Source organism: Elephas maximus, chromosome 26 (genome assembly GCF_024166365.1).
Source record: "Elephas maximus indicus isolate mEleMax1 chromosome 26, mEleMax1 primary haplotype, whole genome shotgun sequence".
Lineage (NCBI taxonomy): Eukaryota > Metazoa > Chordata > Mammalia > Proboscidea > Elephantidae > Elephas > Elephas maximus.
Genome location: NC_064844.1, coordinates 46,137,517 through 46,158,234, shown reverse-complemented (window position 1 = coordinate 46,158,234; position 20,718 = coordinate 46,137,517). Strand labels below are relative to the sequence as shown.

Genomic DNA, 20,718 nt, shown 5'->3' with positions numbered 1-20,718 from the left:
TTTTTCTCAGGTGCATAAGAGTATTATGAAAGCCACCACCTAAATATCTCACAGATCAAAAAAGAGATAATAAAATCAGAAAATACTTAGGACTAAACAATTACAAAACTGTTACAGGTCCTGTGAAATGCAACCAAATGAGTACTTTCAGGCGCAGCTAGAGACATAAACACCTAGATAAGGAGAAAGACTACAGAATAATAGACTAATGCAACTTAAAAATTAGAGGAAAAAAGAGAAAACAATAATAAAGATAACAGATTAACGAAATAAAAACAAACACAAAATAACCAAATGTCCGTGTCATTCCAAACTCAAACATACAGTAAGCAATGCCTGGATACAAAACAGAGATCAAAGGGGAGCTGCCTGGTCGGAGAGAGGAGGGGGGTTAGAGGGTTCAGAGTCTTGCCAGCTTAGAAAAAAGTTAAAAACAAACTTTTAAGGGAATAAAAGGGTAGAGTAACTTCAAATATAGAAAACCTGGCAGAAACCATCTACGTACACACGTGGCTACTAAAATATTTCTCTGTAACTGCAAACACCAGGGACTTACTCCTCACCTACTGTTGAGTTGTTGTTTATGTACTGGGAGAGCAGATCCTCATCAGCTTGCTCGTGGTTTTCATTCAGTGTAAAGTCTTGCTTAGAAAAGCTGTTGCTATTCCTTTTTAAAACTGTTGTTTTACTTTCAGGCTGATCTGAAACTGGCATTTCTACTGGCTGGTAGTTAGCATGGATATATGGCTCTTCAGGAAGCATATAGCCTTTACTAAAACACTCTAGCAACCACTTTGCTCCCACTACATGAGGCCTACAAAAATAGTACATAGTTATGTATTAGTTTAAGCTATAAAGACCATCATTCCACTTGCCATGCAGTTTCCAGAATCGCATGAACATGCAATTTTAAGAAAAAATCATTATATAGTAGAAATTGCGTTGAATTAGAAAAACCGACAAAACCTGTGGGCTGATTTATTCCAAAACTGCTGCAGTTCCTCGTCATAATCTCCCACAATAACGTGAGTTACGTCTTCGTTGAGCTGATTAAAACGAACTCCACCTCCATTGTTAATGAGCCTTCTCAGTTTATCTAGCTTTCTGCCACTAAAACCGCAAAGATATATCTGCAAAGAAAGAAAACATTTACTTTGAAAGATTAATAATATTTAAGATGCTTTATTTCTCTCAGTAGTCACACATTGATTAAAAACATGCACGTAAATCGACTGCACGTTAGACAACTGTTCTTTATATTTTGAGATACATTAAGAAGTGAAAAGCATATTCCGAAACTGTGATTTTTAATCATTTTTTGCAAACCCACAACACATTATCTTTCACAGTAAATACCTGGTAAGTATTTTGTGGCTTTAAATACAATAGAAGCCAGGATCCAGTACTTTTTGAATATTGTTGATTGTTGTTAGGTGCCATTGAGTTGATCCTGACTCATAGTGATCCCACGTACAAGAGAATGAAACACTGCCTGCCTGTGCCATTCTCACAATTGTTGCTATTTCTGAACCCCCTGTTGTAGCCCCTGTGTCAATCCATCTTGTTGAGGGTCTTAAAATGAAGGCTGCTTCTTGAATTGTGACAGTCTTACTACTTGTAAATATTAGTTAGAAAAATAAACTGTAATTAATTGAATTCAGAAAACCTGAGTTTAAACCCTGGCTCAGCTGCCAATGGTTAACCATCTGAGAAAGAGCAAGTTACTTAAAACTATTTTCTTATAAACTGAAGTATCTTTTTCACAACAAAGTTGATTAAACAAGAAAATTTAAGCCAAAGAGCTAAAGCACAATGCTTTGAGGATAAATAATTTTATTGTTTACTCTCAAGATATATACACATTTAAACAAATTTAAGCAATATAAGAAAAATTTTCACCTGTTTTACATCACGTGTCTTTAAAAATATTTCATAAAAATAAGAAAGTTATTCCTAACTGTATCTATAATTTTTTTTATGTCCCAAATTAAATCATCTCCATCGCTAGAATATATTTTAACAGAAGAATCACACACTTTATATAAAAGCAAAAGAATTAAAAGTCATATCCAGAGTTAGTATAATAATCTTAACCTTTGCTGTCGAGTCGATTCTGACTCATAGAGATCCTACAGGACAGAGGAGAACTGCCCCATAGAGTTTCCAAGGAGCGCCTCGTGGATTCAACTGCCTACCTTTTGGTTAGCAGCTGTAGCTACCACCAGGGTTTCTAGCATTAGTATAGCCCAGCAAAAAAAAATTAAGCAAGACATTTTCTGTTCTGATAATAAGCTGGTAAGTTTTCAAAGTATAGAAAGGTAAAGTCATTTGCCCAATTTCCTTTCTCAATGATAAAATGGGGTAAAATACTAGCTACCCTGTGAGAACTGATGCATAACCTATTCACTTTACAAACAAGATTATATGAAGTACATCCACTCCTCACTTATCAACGTGGCTAGGTTCCAAAGAGCAGGTCATTATGTGAAAATTGGTGTTATGTGAAAATGGAGGATGACAACATCAGATCACAAAACGATGGATGACTACATCATTATGTAACTGCCAAATTACGTAACTGCCAAACCACTGAGAATCATGGCCCAGCCAAGCTGACACATAATCTTAATCACAGCCAGCGTTACTCTTGCCTTGCACCTCGACATTCGTTATTGCCAGACGTACATTGTTAATATGCAAAATAGCCCAATAGCAGTTTTACTATTGTTGTAAACATAAAATGTCAGGTAAGGGCAGCAGGTAAGTGAGGAGTAGATATAATGTGAGAGGTATTCTAGATCGGAGAAAGTATAGCATATGATGTTTCCATCAAGAAACTTAGAAGATCATTAATATGTTAAAAAATTAAATAACCCAAAAGACGTTAAAAAAAAAAACAGTGAGCATAATGGTTAGGAACACAGACTTCTGAGTGAAAACAGGCTTTGGGGGAATATCTGTGTGATCCTAAACAAGAATTTTACTCCTTTAAGTCTCAATCTCAGGATAATATACAGTTTAATTTGTGGGAACTAAATGAGATTAAATACAACATATTAATCTAATATACATGAAATGATTACCACAGCATCTAGCACATTGTAAGTGCTTAATAAATGAAAATTAGAAATAAAAATCGAGTAAGTAGTTCAGAAACTAAGTGCTCTTAAAACATAATGGAGAGGCTGATGTAGGTGGGAGGGTTCAAAGAAGAGTTGAAAACTGAAATGAACTTTGAAGGACAGCAGATCAAAGAACATTCCAGGCAAAGAGACCCTGACAGTCAAAGAATGCACATGGCCTAGTGGGTGCACATGCTTAAGTTTACTCAGATAAGAAGCAAGCCCAACAATGAAGGGTCTTCGAAGTCAGGCTACAAAGTATTAATGGATGTTATCAGTTACTATCTGCTGCACGTCTGTTAGTTTGTTGTAGTGTGGTGGCTTGTGTGTTGCTGTGGTAGTAGAAGCTTTGTCACTGGTATTTCAAATACCAGCAGGGTCACCCTTGATTGTCAGGTTTCAACTGAGTTTTCAGGCTACTGCTGGTGTCTACTTCTGGAAAAACTGGCTAGGGAAGACCTTATGAATGGCAGAAGCACACCGTCTGATACAGGGCCAGAAGATGTGCCCCGCAGGTTGAAAGATACTCAACACGACTGGGGAAGAGGTGCCTCCTCAAAGCAGAGCTGACCTTAATGACATGGATGGAGTCAAGTTTTTGAGACCTTCATTTGCTGATGTGGCGAGGCTCAAAATGAGATGAAACAGCTGCAAACACTCACTAATAATCAGAATGTGGAATGTACAAAGTATGAATCTAGGAAAATTGGAAGCTGTCAAAAATGAAATGGAATGCATAAAGATTGATATCCTAGGCATCAGTGAGCTGAACTGGACTGGTATTGGCCACTTTGAGTCAGACAATAATATGGTCTACTATGCCAAGAATGACAAAGAGGAATGGCGTCGCATTCATTGTCAGAATATTTCCAGATCTATCCTGAAGCACAATGCTGTCAGTGATAGGATAACATCCATACATCTATAAAGAAGAACAGTTAATATGACTATTACCCAAATTTGCACACCAACCATTAAGGCCAAAGATGAAGAAACTTAAGATTTTTTCCAAACTCTACAGTCTGAAATTGATCAAACAGGCAATCAAGGTGCACTGATAATTACTGGCGATCAGAAGGTGGAAATTGGAAACATGGATTGGTACTTGGAAAATATGACCTTGGTGAGAGAAATGATGGCAGAGATCACTTGATAGAATTTTGCAAGACCAATGATTCTTCATTGCAAATACCTTCTCTCACCAACATAAACTGCAACTACAATGCACAGGAAACAAACTGACTACATCTGTGGAAAGAGATGATGAAACAGCTCAATATCGTCAGTCAGAATAAGGCCATGGGCTCACTGTGGAACAGAACATTAATTGCTCATATACAAGTTCAAGGTAAAACTAAAGAAAATCGGTGCAAGTCCATGAAGGCCAAAGTACGACCCTGAGTATATGCCATGTGAATTTAGAGATGATCTCAAGAACAGATTCAACCTGCTGAACAGTAATGACCGAGGACCAGACAAGTTGTGGGATGACACCGAGGACATCATACCTGAAGAAAGCAAGAGGTCATTAAAAAGAAAGAAAAGCCCAAAATGGACGTCAAAAGAGGCTCTGAGGGTTGCTCTTGAACACAGAGTAGCTAAAGTCAAAGTAAGAAATGATAAAGTAAAGGAGCTGAACAGAATATTTCAAAGGGCAGCTCGAGAAGACAAAGTATTATAATGAAATGTGGAAAGACTGAGACGGGAAACCAAAAGGGAAGAACATGCTCTGGATTTCGCAAGCTGAAAGAACTGAAGAAAAATTCAAGCCTCAAGCTGCAATACTGACGGATGCTGTGGGGAAAATATTAAACAACACAGGAAGCATCAAAAGAAGAAAGGGGGAATACAGAGTTACTGTACCAAAAAGAAATGGTCAGTATTAAACCATTTCAGGAGGCAGCATACGATCAACAACTGATGGTACTAAAAGAGGAGGTCCAAGCTGCACTGAAGGCACTGGTGAAAAACAAGGCTCCAGGAATTGACGGAATACCAAATGAGATGTTTCAACAAACAGATACAGTGCTAGAAGCGTTCACTCATCTATGCCAAGAAATCTGGAAGACAGCTACATGGCCAATTGACTGGAAGAGATCCATGCCTGTACTCCTTTCAAAAAAAGGTGATTCAACAGAATGCAGAAATTATCAAACAATATCATTAATAACACACACAAGTAAAATTTTGCTTAAGATCATTCAAGAGCAGTTGTAGCAGCACATTGACAGGGAACTTTCAGAAATTCAAGCCAGATTCAGAAGAGGACGTTGAACCAGGAATATCTGCTGATGTCAGAAGGATCATGGCTGAAAACAGAGAATACCAGAAAGATGTTTACCTGTGTTTTACTAACTATGCTAAGGCATTCGACTGTGTGGATCATAACAGATTATGGATAACACTGAGAAGAATGGGTATTCCAGAACCCTTAATTGTGTTTATGAGGAACCTGTACTTATATAGAGAGGCAGTCATTCGAACAGAACAAGGGAACATCGCATGGTTTAAAGTCAAGAAAGGTGTGTGTCTGGGTTGTATCCTTTTACTGTACCTATTACATCTGTATGCTAAGCAAATAATCCAAGAAGCTGGACTATATGAAGAAGAATGAGGCATCAGGATTGTAGGAAGACTCATTAACAACCTGCGTTATGCAGACGACACAACCTTGCTTGCTGAAACTGAAGTGCACTTGAAGCACTTACTGGTGAAGATCAAATACTACAACTGTAGGTATGCACTGTACCTCAACATAAAGAAAACAAAAATCCTCACAACTGGACCAATAAGCACCATCATGAAAAACAGAGAAAAGACTGAAGTTGTCAAGGATTTCATTCTGCTAGGATCCACAATCAATGTCCATGGAAGCAGCAGTCAAGAAATCAAACAACAAATCGCACTGGGCAAATCTGCTGTAAAAGATCTCTTTAAAGTGTTAAAAAGCAAAGACGTCACTTTAAGGACTAAGATGCGCCTGACCCAAGCCATGGTATTTTCAATCATCTCATATGCATGTGAAAGCTGGACAATGAACAAAGAAGAGCTGATGCCTTTGAATTAGGGTGTTGGTGAAGAATATTGGATGTACCAGGGACTGCCAGAAGAACAAAACAAATCTGTCTTGGAAGAACTACAGCCAGAACGCTCATTAGAAGCAAGGATGGTGAGACTTCGTCTCACATACTTTGGACATGTTATCCGGAGGGACCATCCCCTGGAAAAGGACATCATGCCTGGGAAAGCAGAGGGTCAGCGAAAAAGAGGAAGACCCTCAATGAGATGGATTGACACAGTGGCTGCAATGATGGGCTCAAGCATTAACGACTCTGAGGATGGTACGGGAATGTGCACTGTTTTGTTTTCTTGTACACAGGGTTGCTATGAGTTGGTACCAACTCAATGGCACCTAACAAAAACAACATCGTCACTTACTGTATTTACTACACAATATAGATGGTACATACACGGCAGCCATCTAATAAATCTTCAGGTGCTTGAAATGCGCTGATATCCAGGTTTTCTAGATTTTCCAGCTTAGGCTCCAGTTTGCTATTAAGGCCTGAACTACATATGGACTCATTTATGCAACTTGCATTGATGTTAGAAATGTGGCTGACGTCTGAAAGAGTACGACCTACATAATAAAAAAAGATATATAAATTTATGGAGATAAAATCATTGTCACTGAGTATTTTCCGATGATTAAATTTTCTTTCGAACAAAATGAACAATTTCCAAAGATTCGAATGTTTTTATTGAAATCTTGGTAGCAGAGTATGAAAAGGGAAAATGGAACTAAAAAATTAAGGTTCATATCTCATTTAAATGAAAACATATTTAATATCCTTTCTTAATAATGCCTTGTTCTCCACAATAAGCTGAAGTCACTGGCTTTAAAACCCAGGAAGCTTACATTTGAAAAAAGTTTACGTGTTACCAACCTGCCAACTTACGCAGCATGGCGTCTACAAGAGAGAGACTGTTAGAGAGACTATTAGAAATTTAATACAAATACAGACGGTCTATAACAAGTGAAGAAAACAAACACAGAAAATTTGTTCTGTACATTAAAGTTTTTAAAAATTATTTTAAGTCTCTATCCATTAATATTCTTAATTTCTTTGACTATCTATTACATTACATCAGAGTGTGAAAGGAAGTAATCCATTCTAAAAAGAAAAACCAGGCATAGTCAGGGTTACTTTTTTTACTATAATCTAGCTATTTTATTATTCAATTATGCATGGACTCACAGCAAAAACAGGTCAAACTCCTTACAAATCAATTCTTATACAGAAAACGGATTGTCTTAAAAATGATTATTTACTTTAATCCCAAATGAGACTTACTATCGAGTGCGTTGACCTGGCCAGTAGGAGTCGAAGTCTCAGGCACAGTCTTTGTTTCTGGTTTGTTAGGCTCTGTCTTGTATATAGACTCATCCTGACAAAAGCCTTTCTCAACACTGTCAAAAAACCACTGCGTGGTCACACAGTGAACATTCCACCTCTTGGCACATTCGTATTTCTGACCTATCAGAGTCATTAAAGAGAAAAAGAGCATCAGAGAAATACACACAGAAACATGCAGACCATTAGAATCTGTCTTTGAAGAAATACTGATATTATGATATGGTATTAAAAAAAATTCACCTGAAAGAAAATTAAAGCTCTCAGTAATTACTACTAATTTTCATGAGTACGTTACACATCATGTATTAAAAAGGGGTATTTTAGGTTACTATTACCCAACTATATTTTCTGTATCTTGTGTAAACATGCGTGCCGTCTGACAGAGTTTATTTTTTACACAAATAGCATAGGGACACAGAAGCAACTGTGGGGTAACTGAAATAATATTGGACTTGGTTTGAGTATACACTCCATCACTTAAGTTCTTTAAACCACAGTTTCTTAATCTGTAAAATGGGGTAGCACACAGTTAAGACATGGTTTTAATAAGAATGTATATAACTGTGAAAATTGTAAATACATGCACTATAAAAAATGCTAGCTTTGAATAGACTACTCCATTGTCAACAGGATTCCAACTGAAGTCCAGGATAGATAGGCAAATAGATAAATTATATCAAGAATATGTACATTTTTATCACCTTGAAGAACTTTAACACAATGTATTTTGAAAACAGTATCAAAGGAAAATTGCGGTCAATATGTAGCAAGCAGTAACCTGAAAGCTTTTTTGTTTTTTGTTTTTCACTTCCTGAGAGCCAAGAGATAAGTTACGTTCCAAACAGTACTGGCAGTATCAGCTCCAGTCACAATCATCCTAGTGCAGTTGCCACGCCCAAAGTTCTGACTTATCAGTAACTTTACATTTTCCTCTAATTTTATCACTTACGAAGGTAGCTTAGTAAAATGTAGTACAGATATAAAAAAGACAATAAAAGCATTAACTTATACATACTTAAAGAGTATTATTAAAAATATTCTTCAGAATAGATAAAAAGGATAAAGAACAACAAAATCAACAGCAATTTATAAGAATTCTTATTGCTAATTTTCTTCTTTTAACTACAGGGTGTAACTTCTATTCAGTCAAGCTAGTCCACTCAACTAAAAACTAAATCAAGCCTTTCAAATCTGTCATTAGAAAGAAATGAAACTTAGCCACATCTATTTAGCTTTCTGGTGATTCACCCAAAATTCCTTTTTCCTAAGTATCTGGTAACTCTGGGAATTTTTTTTTAATTAAAAGATTGGACAATAAACTTAGACAAAACCCCACTGAAAGTTTTTGTTTTTTTATATTTATTCAATGACCTGGATAAATATTAGGATGGTCATATAACTTTTCTAGAGATTGTGAACCCAATTATCTTTGCAAGATTTTGAGGGGAAAAAATATCAAACTAGATTATTAACATGGCAGAAGCAAAGGTGTTCTGTAAAGATTTCTAAATGATAAATGCTACAGAAAATTTTGCATTTGTCCATTTAGGAAACACAGCTTTACCTCTTGGTTCTTGCACAATGAGGTGTGTACATTCATTCATTTTTAGTTGTCCCATATATTGACCTCCATGCTTAACTGTGAGTTGCTGAACTGCCTTCCTGTCTAAGCTACACAAACCAGTCACACAGATTATACAGCCAAGAAATACAGGACACTTGAAGTCTTCCATGTTTATATCGGTGTATCTATCTATTTTTCTGGAAAAAACAAATAGTAGAAAGAAACATTAATATATTGCATAATATACCAGATAGTTTTAAATTTACAATAAGAATAATGACAAATGAAGTCATGATAGACTATCGCTATTGCTCTCCTCATTTTTTAGGGTTCATAATCATTTTTCTCTACTTAAGGAGAGCTGACAAACACATGCAGATTTAAACTAATTGCTCACCTAGCCAAATACCACGTCACTAGTAAAAAGTTTCAAACACAGTCTCTCAAATAAAACTCGAAAGTCCACAACAGTCAAAGTGGTACAGGTTCCAAAGTTCTAAGTCTGAATCTCTACTTAGAAACACAGAGGTATTTTGGTTTCCTCCAAGAAAAACGGACTTTTTAGAATTCCATTATACTATATAAATAATAAACAACGATTTTTGGCAGAATACAACAGAAATACCATTATCATCCTGTTGCCATGCTGTGCAGATGTGCTAATGAGGTAGTCAGGCTGGGAATAAAGGTGCCAACATGGAGACATGCTTGGGATGTACTGGATGGTGTCAAAAGTAAACAAAGAAAAAAGCCTAAATAATTCAAACTGTGGTATCTGGGCTTTGGGCTGATAATTTAATTTTAGGAGAACTTAACTCTGTCCTTTGAAAAAGGCTCTAAGCTCCACAAGGGCAGGAATGCTATCCTGTTTTGCTCTCCAGGTACTGTATATATCTAACGCCTAGCTCCCGCCACGTACATAAAACAGATGCAACATTTACTGAATAATCACTTCTCAGTTCATGGCTTACATGTTTATGTTCAACCTTATAAACGCCCCCTTTGGGAGGGAATACGACTGCGAAAATGGTTAATTCACTTTCCATCTTAACACACAGGCACAGTATCGAAGGATAATGCAAAATAGAAAAGAGCTGCAGCATCGCGTCGCACTGATCTTCTCAAGTACTTCAGAAACAGTTGCTCTACTGGAAACAACTTACCATTAAGCTTCCCATATGAAAACCCAGAGTATGCTAAAATGACTCAATGCATCATTTTTTCAAATCTAGAAAGTATCTAAATGTCTTTCTTACTTCTCTTGTGACTTCTCCCAAAGTGTTTTTATCCAAGAAGGAAGCAAAATAGGTTTCTTTAGGTTTGCAGCGACTAAATATTTTTTGCTACCAACTTCTCCTGCAATAAGGTGAGTCACTGATACATGAAGGTCTTTATACACTCGTCCACCCATCATTTGTACATATTTATGAACTTCTTCCTGTAGCCCCAAAAGAAAATATTAATACTGAAGCCAAAATACCTTTTTTATACAATATCCCATAGATACCTTTTGTTGTTAGCTTAAATACACAAATGCTTCTCACCATTATAAAGTTAAATATTTAAACAAATTATATTTTGGATATGAATTGTAAATTAAGAATAATTACGTTTATCCCTTTCAACTCCATAAATTTATTAAACCATGTTGCTTCTAAAATACTGTATTTTTATATGTACGTATTTAAAAATGTATGACATATTTATATGCGTCTCTTAGAATCTTTGTTTCCCACAACAAAGAGCACATTGTTTATTCACAAGGCCCAGTTAGGATCCTTTTTTTTTTTTTTTAAGGTTATCCATCTATGGTGCCCCCACATGCATATCAGTTTGTCTACTGTGGGGGCCTGAGTGTTCTCGTGATGCTGGAAGTTTATGCCACCAGTATTCAGACACCTGCAGGGTCACCCGTGGAGGACAGGTCTCAGCTGAGCTTCCAGACTAAGACTAGGAAGAAGGACCCAGCAATCTACTTCTGAAAAGAATTAGCCAGTGAAAACCTTATGAATAGTAGTGGAACACTGTCTGATGTAGTGCCACAAGATGAGGTCCCCAGGTTGGAAGGCAGTCAGGAAATGACTGGGGAAGAGCTGTCTTCTCACAGTAGAGTCGACCTTAATGACGCAGATGAAGTAAAGCTTTCAGGACCTTCATTTGCTTATGTGGTACAACCCAAAATGAGAAGAAACAGCTGCAAATACCCATTAATAATCAGAATCTGGAATGTACAATGTATGAACCTAGGAAAGTTGGAAATCATCTAAAATGAAATTGAGCACATAAATATCAATATCCTAGGCATCAGTGAGCTGAAATGGACTGGTATTGGCCATTTTGAATTAGATAATCATATAGTCTACTATGGAAACCCTGGTGGCGTAGTGGTTAAGTGCCACAGCTGCTAGTCAAAGGGTTGGCAGTTCAAATCCGCCAGGCGCTCCTTGGAAACTCTATAGTGGCAGTTCTACTCTGTCCTGTAGGGTCACTATGAGTTGGAATCGACTCAATGGCAATGGGTTTTTGGTTTTATAGTCTACTATGCTGGGAATGACAATTTGAAGAGGAATGGTGTTGCATTCCTTGTCAAAAAGAACATTTCAAGATCTATCCTTAAGTACAACGCGGTCAGTGATAGGAAAATATCTATACGCTTACAAGGAAGACCAGTTAATATGACTATTATTCAAATTTATGTACCAACCACTAAGGCCAAAGATGAAGAAACTGAAGACTTTTATCAGCTTCTGCAGTCTGAAATTGATCAAACATGCAAACAGGATGCACTGATAATCACTGGTGACTGGAATGCCAAAGTTGGAAACAAAGAAGGAACGGTAGTTGGAAAATATGGCCTTGGTGACAGAAACAATGCCGGAAATCGAATGATAGAATTTTGCAAGACCAACGACTTCTTCATTGCAAATACCTTTTTTCACCAACATAAACAGTGACCATAAACATGGATGTCGCCAGACAGACCACACAGGAATCAACATCTGTGATTACATCTGTGGAAAGAGATGATGGAAAAGCTCAATATCATCAGCCAGAACGAGGCCAGGGGCTCACTGTGGAACAGACCATGAATTGCTCATATGCAAGTTCGAGTTGAAACTGAAGAAAATCAGAGCAAGCATGTCAGAGCCAAAGTACAAACTTGAGTATATCCCACCTGAATTTAGAGATCACCTCAAGAATAGATTTGATGCAATAAACACTAATGACCGAAGACCAGATGAGTTGTAGACTGACATCAAGGACATCATACATGAAGAAAGCAAGAGGTTATTAAAAAGATAGGAAAGAAAGAAAAGACCAAGATGGATGTCAGAGGAGACTCTGAAACTTGAACACTTAGCAGCTAAAGCAAAAGGAAGAAATGATAAAGTAAAAGAACTGAACAGAAGGTTTCAAAGGGCGGCTCCAGAAGACAAAGTATTATAATGACACATGCAAGGAGATGGAGATGGAAAACCAAAAGGGAAGAACACACTCTGTTTCTCAAGCTGAAAGAACTAAAGAAAAAATTCAAGCCTCGAGTTGCAACAGTGAAGGAATCTATGGGAAAAATATTAAACGACGCAGCAAACATCAAAAGAAGATGGGAGGAATACACAGAGTCATTATACCAAAAAGAATTCGTTCATGTTCAACCATTTCAAGAGGCGGCATGTGATCAGGAACGAAGGCATTGGTGAAATATAAGGGTCGAGGAATTGATGAAATATCAATTGAGATGTTCCAACGAACAGAAGCAGCACTGGAAATGCTCACCCGTCCAGAAATTTGGAAGACAGCTACTTGGCCAACCGATTGAAAGAGATCCATATTTATGCCTGTTCCCAAGAAAGGTGATCCAACCAAACGTGGAAATTATTGAACGATATCATTAATATCATATGCAAGCAAAATTTTGCTAAAGATCATTCAAAAGCAGCAGTGTATCGACAGGGAACTGCCAGAAATTCAGCCTGGATTTAGAAGAGGGCATGGAACCAGGGATATCACTGCTGATGTCAGATGGGTCCTGTTTGAGAGCAGAGAATACCATAAGGATGTTTATCTGTGTTTTATCGACTATGCAAAGGCAATCGACTGTGTGGATCATAATAAATTATGGATAACATTAAGAAGAATGGGAATTCCAGAATACTTAACTGTGCTCATGAGGAACCTGTACATAGATCAAGAGGCAGTTGTTCAGACAGAATGAGGGGATGCTGAGTGGTTTAAAGTCAGGGAACGTTACGTCAGGGTTGTATCCTTTCTCCACACTTCCTCAATCTGTATGCTGAGCAAGTAATCTGAGAAGCTGGACTATATGAAGAAGAACGAGGCACCAGGATTATAGGAAGACTCATTAACAACCTGTGTTATACAGATGACACAGTCTTGCTTGCTGAAAGTGAAGAGGTCTTGAAGCACTTATTGATGACGATCAAAGACCACAACCTTCAGGACGGATTGCACCCCAACATAAAGAAAACAAAAATCCTCACAACTGGGCTAATAAGCCACATTGTGATAAACGGAGTAAAGGTTGAAATTGTCAAGGATTTTATTTTACTTAAATCTACAATCAATACCCACGGTAGCAGCAGTCAAGAAATCAAAAGATACGTTGCATTGGGCAAATCTGTTGCAAAGGACCTCTTTAAAGTGTTGAAAAGCAAAGACCTCACCTTGAAGACTAAGGTACGCCTGACCCAAGCCATGGTATTTTCAATTGCATCGTATGTGTGTGAAGGCTGAACACTGAAAAAGGAAGACCAAAGAAGAACTGACACCTTTGAATTGTGGTGTTGGCGAAGAATACGGAATACACATACCATGGACTGCCAAAGGAAAGAACAAATCTGTCTTAAAAGAAGTACAGCCACAAAGCTCCTTAGAAGCAAGGATGGTGAGATTGTGTTTTACATACTTTGGACATATTATCAGGAGGGATCAGTCCCTAGAGATGGACACCACGCTTGGTAAAGTACAGGGTCAATGGAAAAGAAGAAGACCCTCAACAGGATGAACTGACACAGTGGCTACAACAATGGGCGTAAGAATGACGCATGACCACGCAGTGTTTCGTTCTGTGGTATACAGGGTCGCTATGAGTCGGAACCAACTCAATGACACCTAACAACAACATCTATGGTGCAGAAATGTAAGTGATCTAAAAATAAGCTCACTGGCTGTGTAGGGGAAAAAATAAGTTTCCTTTTAATCAACACAAAAAAATGTTCAATTAGCCTTCGTTTTCAGTAAGACTACTTTTGTTGTATTCCATTTATTTTTAAAAATCCGATATACGTTGCTGTATATCAGCTTTGTTATAGGGCATGAACACGAAGTACAAGGTCTTTCAAGGTATCTCCGACACAGTAAAAAAATTAACTGTGAAAATATATGTATATTTATCATGATATTCCTCTCCACTACCTACCCTTTTATCTTTCTCGAGGCTTGTACAAGACACAGTTACATCAGACATCACCATATTATAAACTGGATGTTCGGCTCTCGGGACGTATCGCTGGTGGTGCATGCAGTACATGACTACTTGAGGACCAACAATTCTGCATCCAAGCTACAAAAAAAGAAAGTTTCAGTAAGTCGAAAAAAGAGTACCACTCTTAAAAAATTACATTTTGTGATATTTACTAATTCTTTACAGAAGTTGATGACCACTGCAGAAAAATCACTAAATTGTTACAAGGATAAAATAAACTTTATAATTTCTCAGAAACATCACACATTAAATAAACACACATACACACGCACACACAATCAAACCCAAAGCAATTCAAGCCATCAAAAGAAATAAGCTCCAAAAGCCCCTCACTCAAACTGCCATCAAAATTTTAATCTCAGAACCAAGTATAACTTTAGTGATAGGGAGGCCGAGCAGCAGCCTCAGGCTGTAACAATTAGGAAACAGCATGTGTATTTTTCAAACGAAGCTCCCAGCAAATGAAGTGCTTAAAAAGTATGAATGCCTACAAGTAACCTCCCTCCAAAATATCCATTATGCTACCATAAAAAAAGTATAATTCTAGGCAGTTTCTATATTGAAGTTTTAAATATTTTCTCTGCACCTCAGTGTTTTCCAAGACCCACAAAGATTTCTCCTAAAACACTGCAGGTTAAACTCAAAAAATAACTCTTATTTTCATTGGTAATGACATAAGGATGGTAACAGTCTTGCTCAACAGCAGCAAACTCAAGGCTGACTAAAAAGCCTACCGTTGCCAAAGTTACCACTGATTGCTCTGACTGATTTAAATATCTGCTGGGTACAAGATTACTGCTATCTTTAGATCAGCCGTAAGAAAATAAGCTTTTGATGCTATTGATTCTATCTGACAAAAAAAACAAGCAGTGGTTATTTCCAAAGGGAGTATAAAAAAACCAAACTCGTTGCCATCGAGTCGATTCTGACTCATAGCAACCCTACAGGACAGAGTAGAACTGCCCCATAGAGTTTCTAAGGAGTGCCTGGTAGATTAGAACTGCTAACCCTTGGTTAGCAGCCATAGCTCTAAACCACTACGCCACCAGGGTTCCCAGGGGAGGATCAGACCAACAATATTTTTGGCAAAGGTGAGCACAGACTTTTTATAAATTGTACAGATACTGCATCTACCTACTCTTCTATGTTTTCTTCTCCTTCAAACAAGAATCACTTCTTTGTAATCTGGATGGAATTACAGCCAGTTTACTTTTATTTCACTGCTTCTCTCTTGTCCAGACACCAAAAAAGTAATGAGTCAGTAGACTCTAGAATCAACAAAAAGAAATAAGATGCCTCAATGGTGTATTCGTAATACTCATCCCCGAAATGCCTCCTTTTAGCATATAATTTTTCAGCTTGTCTGAGTACAGGAGAACTCCATCACTAAGACGCATCATTACTACAGGGTTCACGTAAAACTTCCATCAAAATTTTAATTTCTGAAACAAACATAATTTTAATGATAGGGAGTACGAGCAATAGTCTTAGGCTATAACAATTAAGAAACATCACATATACTAAGTGAAGTTATACTCCCTGAAATATAAAAACTACATACAATAGAAGCCTACTGTAATTTAATTAGCCTTTATAGATATTATTCTGGTTCCCAAAACCAAATGGATACCACTGTATTCATAATTTGCATAATATTTCATGATCAGGAAAGAATTTATGTCCACTGATGCAAAAAAAAACCAATTACCAAAAGAAAACATTTTTTGTTAGCAAACCTTTTTGAGGTGATCAAAGACAATGCCACTAAAAGGGTCACAGATATAAAGTGATTTATCATTTTCCTTTAACTTCAATGCCTCTTCTTCTGTAATAACCTGAAGATATTCTTCTGATTGGAACTCTTTTATTGACTGAAAGAAAAAATGAAGTAAGAATACACCTGAAGTTAGTCACCTGTATTTAAGCCCTATGAACTCTACCTTCAAAGTCCATCTCAAATCCAGCCACTTTTGCCACCTGAATTGCTACCACCCTATTGTAAACTACGATTACCTTCTCATTTGGACTCTGGAGTGGCCTCCCAAGTAGCCTCCTTACTCCCTTGCCTTACATCAATTCTCTACACAGAAGCTAGTAACCTCTTTGAAAATACAAACCAGATCATGTGACCCTTGCTCAAAACTCTTCAAGGGCTTCCCACCAAGCTAAGAATAAAATCCACATTTCTTACCGTGGCCTACAAGACCATACACTCTGCCTCCTGCCTATCTCCTCACCTCCTACCTATCTCCTCACCTCCTACCTCTCTTCCCTCTTGCTTACTCTACTCTAACCACTCCAGATTTCTAGGTAAGCCTGGAAGAAGCTAACCACGATCTCACTCAGGGACTTTGTACTGTTCCTGATGCCTAAAATACTCTTCTCCCAGGTGTTTGTTACTTTATTTAGGTCTCTACCCAAATGTTGTCTGAGATGCCCTTCCCGATCATGCTTTGTAAAATACCCTTCCCCTATCTCTCTGGTTTATTTTATTAAAAAAAAAATAATAATATTGGTATTATATGTATATATATGTGTGTTTACAGATGCATGTGTATATTTACATTCATATGTATATATATTCATAGTGTCTCCCCTATAAGAACAAAAGTTTCATGATCTATCTTGTTTGCCACTTTATCCTGGAACCTAGTAAATACTCAAATATTTCATGAACAAATTCTGAAATGTCTATGTCCTGAATTTTGAAGTCTCTATGTCCTTAAGGAGCCCTGGCAGCACAGCAGTTACAACCCTGGCTGCTAACCAAAAGGCCAGCGGTTGGAATCCACCAGCCACTCCCTGGAAATCCTATGGGGCAGTTCTACTCTGTCCTATAGGGTCACTATGAGTCGGAATAGACTCAACAGCAATGGGTTTGATTTTTTTGTATGTCCTTAAAGTGATCCTTTTAAAGCAATGTCAGATCAAAAACTCCTTTATTAAAACCCACCACTGGCTCTGTACTTCACTTAGAGGCAAAAACCAAAGTCCTTACAATAACCCATAAGACCCTAAATGATTTCTTCACCCTTACTTTCTGAAGTATCCTTTCATACTCTCCCACACTCCTTGTACACTCTACACTAACTTTCTCGCTAGTCCTTGGACAGACAATCCACGGACTTTCCCATGGGCCTGTGAACTGGTTATTCCATCTGCCTGGAACCTTCTTCCCCAGAGAGCCCAGTGGCTCCTTCAAGTTTACTCAAATATCACCTCCTTCAAGTTTACTCAAATATCATCTTCTCCACAAAGCCTACCCTGATCTTACTCTATTTAAAACTGTAACCTCCCCTTCCTCCTGGCAACATCCTCCAGAACCCCTTAACATGCTGTGCTTTTTTCTCTTCCCATATCACTGAGAACCTTATAGCACACTATATAGTTTATTCATATGAGTTTACTGATTAAAGTCTATTTCCCCCTGCTAGAACGTAAGCTCTGAAAAAGCAGGGCTCTTTGTCTGCTCAGGTAACTGATACATGTATCCCAAGTACCTATCAGATCATGAACCAAAAAAAAAACCCAGTGCCGTCAAGTCGATTCCGACTCATAGCGACCCTATAGGACAGAGTAGAACTGCCCCACAGAGTTTCCAAGGAGCGCCTGGCAGATTCGAACTGCCGACCCTTTGGTTAGCAGCTGTAGCACTGAACCACTACGCCACCAGGGTTTCCAATCAGATCATGAGCACTCAATAAATATTTGATGAATGAACTTTAAGGAAAAACCTGCTACAATACTCCTGAAATTTTAATGTGCACAAGAATCACACTGGGGATCTTGTTAAAATGCAGATCCTAATTGGTAACTTTAAGACAGGCCCTGAGAATATACATTTTCTAACAAACTCCCAAGCCATACTGATGTTGTTGAGGTCTGTGAGTAGCAAGGCTCTACACCACCTCTTAAAAAAAAAAACAAAACAAAACCCAAACCCATTGCTGTCAATTCTGACTCATAATAACCCTACAGGACACAGCACAACTGTCCCATAGGGTTTTCAAGGAGTAGCTGGTAGATGTGAACTGCCAACCTTCTGGTTAGGAGCCGAACTCTTAACCACTGTACCTGGACCCTCCATATTATACCGCACATAATGAAACATACTTTTAACACTTAACCAAACAAGTGCTGATGTGTGATCAGTACACAAATGACTCAAATTTATTCACACACAAAGAACCACTGTGGTTAGTAAACAAAAGAAAGCAACTTAATTTCCAAGAACTGCAGGTCAGCCACATCCAACAGAAATGTTATGTGTTTCAAAGACCCCAAATACACAATAATAACATACATACTTAAAACAATTCAAAAACATGTAATGATGCTATATCTATATTAATGTAAAACCATTATGAAGATAAAGTATCTATGGCTAAGACATAAAAAGCCTAATTTTAAAAAACACTAAAAAGAAGAAAACGAACTTACAGCATCAAACCACATTTTCAACTATTCTTACCTCCAGGGCTTTGAAAAAACATTCAGAATTGTCTGGAGACTTTAAAAACTTCACAAAGAACGGTTCTTTGTCATTTCCGGACATGTCTGAACTGTCAAAATAAAAGGATCATTAACGAGAAAAAAACATACCACATATATTTAGTTAAAATTTTAAAGCACCCATTTTTCTGTGCAGGCAAGAATGTCTAAGGATAGGCATTCTGACCTTAACATGAACTCGTCCTGCACGTTTGTAAGAAATGCTAGAATGTCAGCAAAATCCAAGACAAGGATGACAACATCAAACCGTACAAATCAGAGACGGAAGCTAATGTCCCTAAATTGAAGGCCATGAGGGCCCCTGCACCGGGGGCTTTACGGTAAGTCACATCGGCAAATGGACGTTCAATTGCCCGGTGCCTAAGGATAAGCACTTCTGTGCCTGCGGAATCCACGGCCCTCGAGGACTGTCCACCTCTCAGCAAACGGATTTTAAACGTAAACACGGAAGCCAGCTAGCGAGGTCGTGCCCCGCAAAGGGCCGCCTCTCCCCGCCTCCCGGTCCCCAACGACAGGCCCGGCCGTGGGTTCGGCCGCAAAGCAGAGGGCCGCCTCTCCCCGCCTCCCGGTCCCCAACAACAGGCCCGGCCGTGGGTCCGGCCGCAGAGCAGAGGGCCGCCTCTCCCCGCCTCCCGGTCCCCAACGACAGGCCCGGCCGTGGGTCCGGCCGCAGAGCAGAGGGCCGCCTCTCCCCGCCTCCCGGTCCCCAACGACAGGCCCGGCCGTGGGTCCGGCCGCAGAGCAGAGGGCCGCCTCTCCCCGCCTCCCGGTCCCCAACGACAGGCCCGGCCGTGGGTCCGGCCGCAGAGCAGAGGGCCGCCTCTCCCCGCCTCCCGGTCCCCAGGGACAGGCCCGGCCGTGGGTCCGGCCGCACAGGCTCGTCCCCTCCGGCCGCAGAGGCCCGCCCGCCGGTCGGAGGGCCGGTTGGAAGGGCGGGAAGCCAGGGCCCGGAAGGCAGGCCAGCGGCGGCGCTGCGGCCCCTAGTTGGGGCGGAGAAAGAACCGGGTCTTCATCCCGCGACTCACTCACCTTGGTGGAGCCCGGGAGCCTCCGGCTGGCGAGTTGGGGGGCGCGCGGCCGGCAGGACGACGGCGGGGGTCGGGCGCCAGCCCGGCGCAGACCCGCCCCAGCCGGCGGCGCCCCCAGCCCGGGGGAATCGCAGGACAACCCGGAAGTGGCCGAGGACGGGAACCGACTTTCGCGCCAACGGCGCGGGCCCCTCGCCTCTTCCGGCGGAAGTGATGCCGCCTCATCACGCAGAGGGGCGGGCGATGCAAACGCCTAGGTGGGCTGGGCCGGCTGTTTGGCCCTCGAGCCGTGGGATGGGGAGTTCTTTAAGAGATTGGGGCGGATCCCCAGGGGTTTGGGACTTTCAGGGCTGGCCTGGGCTCCCCTGGGAGCTAGCGGACCCCTGACGATCCAGGGCGCGGGGCTCCAGGCCAGTAGTGTTCCTTTAGTGGTGAAAGTAAAACCCGAGGGAAGGAGGCTTTCCCCTGTCTCCATGAGCCGGAATTCCCTGGATGGCGACGAGGAGCACCTTGTGCCTGGCAGTGCTCTAGAAACGATACATTATCATCCAGAACAGCTCTGTGAGGC

At 39.6% G+C, this 20,718-nt stretch overlaps 1 protein-coding gene across 5 annotated transcripts in view; it reads right to left on the bottom strand.

Annotated features, from left to right (window-relative positions):
• TOPBP1 (DNA topoisomerase II binding protein 1) overlaps nucleotides 1–20,334 on the bottom strand; it is an 82,575-nt gene extending 62,241 nt beyond the window's left edge. For 2 of the 5 annotated variants that reach the window (XM_049870579.1, XM_049870582.1), the window contains exons 1-10: nucleotides 20,152–20,334; nucleotides 19,082–19,172; nucleotides 16,347–16,481; nucleotides 14,545–14,688; nucleotides 10,361–10,542; nucleotides 9,105–9,301; nucleotides 7,478–7,660; nucleotides 6,593–6,762; nucleotides 967–1,130; nucleotides 564–814 (exon numbers count right to left, since the gene is read on the bottom strand). In XM_049870579.1, coding sequence (XP_049726536.1) covers nucleotides 564–814; nucleotides 967–1,130; nucleotides 6,593–6,762; nucleotides 7,478–7,660; nucleotides 9,105–9,301; nucleotides 10,361–10,542; nucleotides 14,545–14,688; nucleotides 16,347–16,481; nucleotides 19,082–19,165 — 1,510 coding nt within the window. In that variant the 5' untranslated portion in view covers nucleotides 19,166–19,172; nucleotides 20,152–20,334. Of the gene's footprint in view, nucleotides 1–563; nucleotides 815–966; nucleotides 1,131–6,592; nucleotides 6,763–7,477; nucleotides 7,661–9,104; nucleotides 9,302–10,360; nucleotides 10,543–14,544; nucleotides 14,689–15,748; nucleotides 15,879–16,346; nucleotides 16,482–19,081; nucleotides 19,173–19,288; nucleotides 20,089–20,151 lie in introns of those variants that run through there. The other 3 variants (XM_049870580.1, XM_049870581.1, XM_049870583.1) reach the window with 3 other exon arrangements.
• Nucleotides 20,335–20,718: the final 384 nt, after the last annotated feature.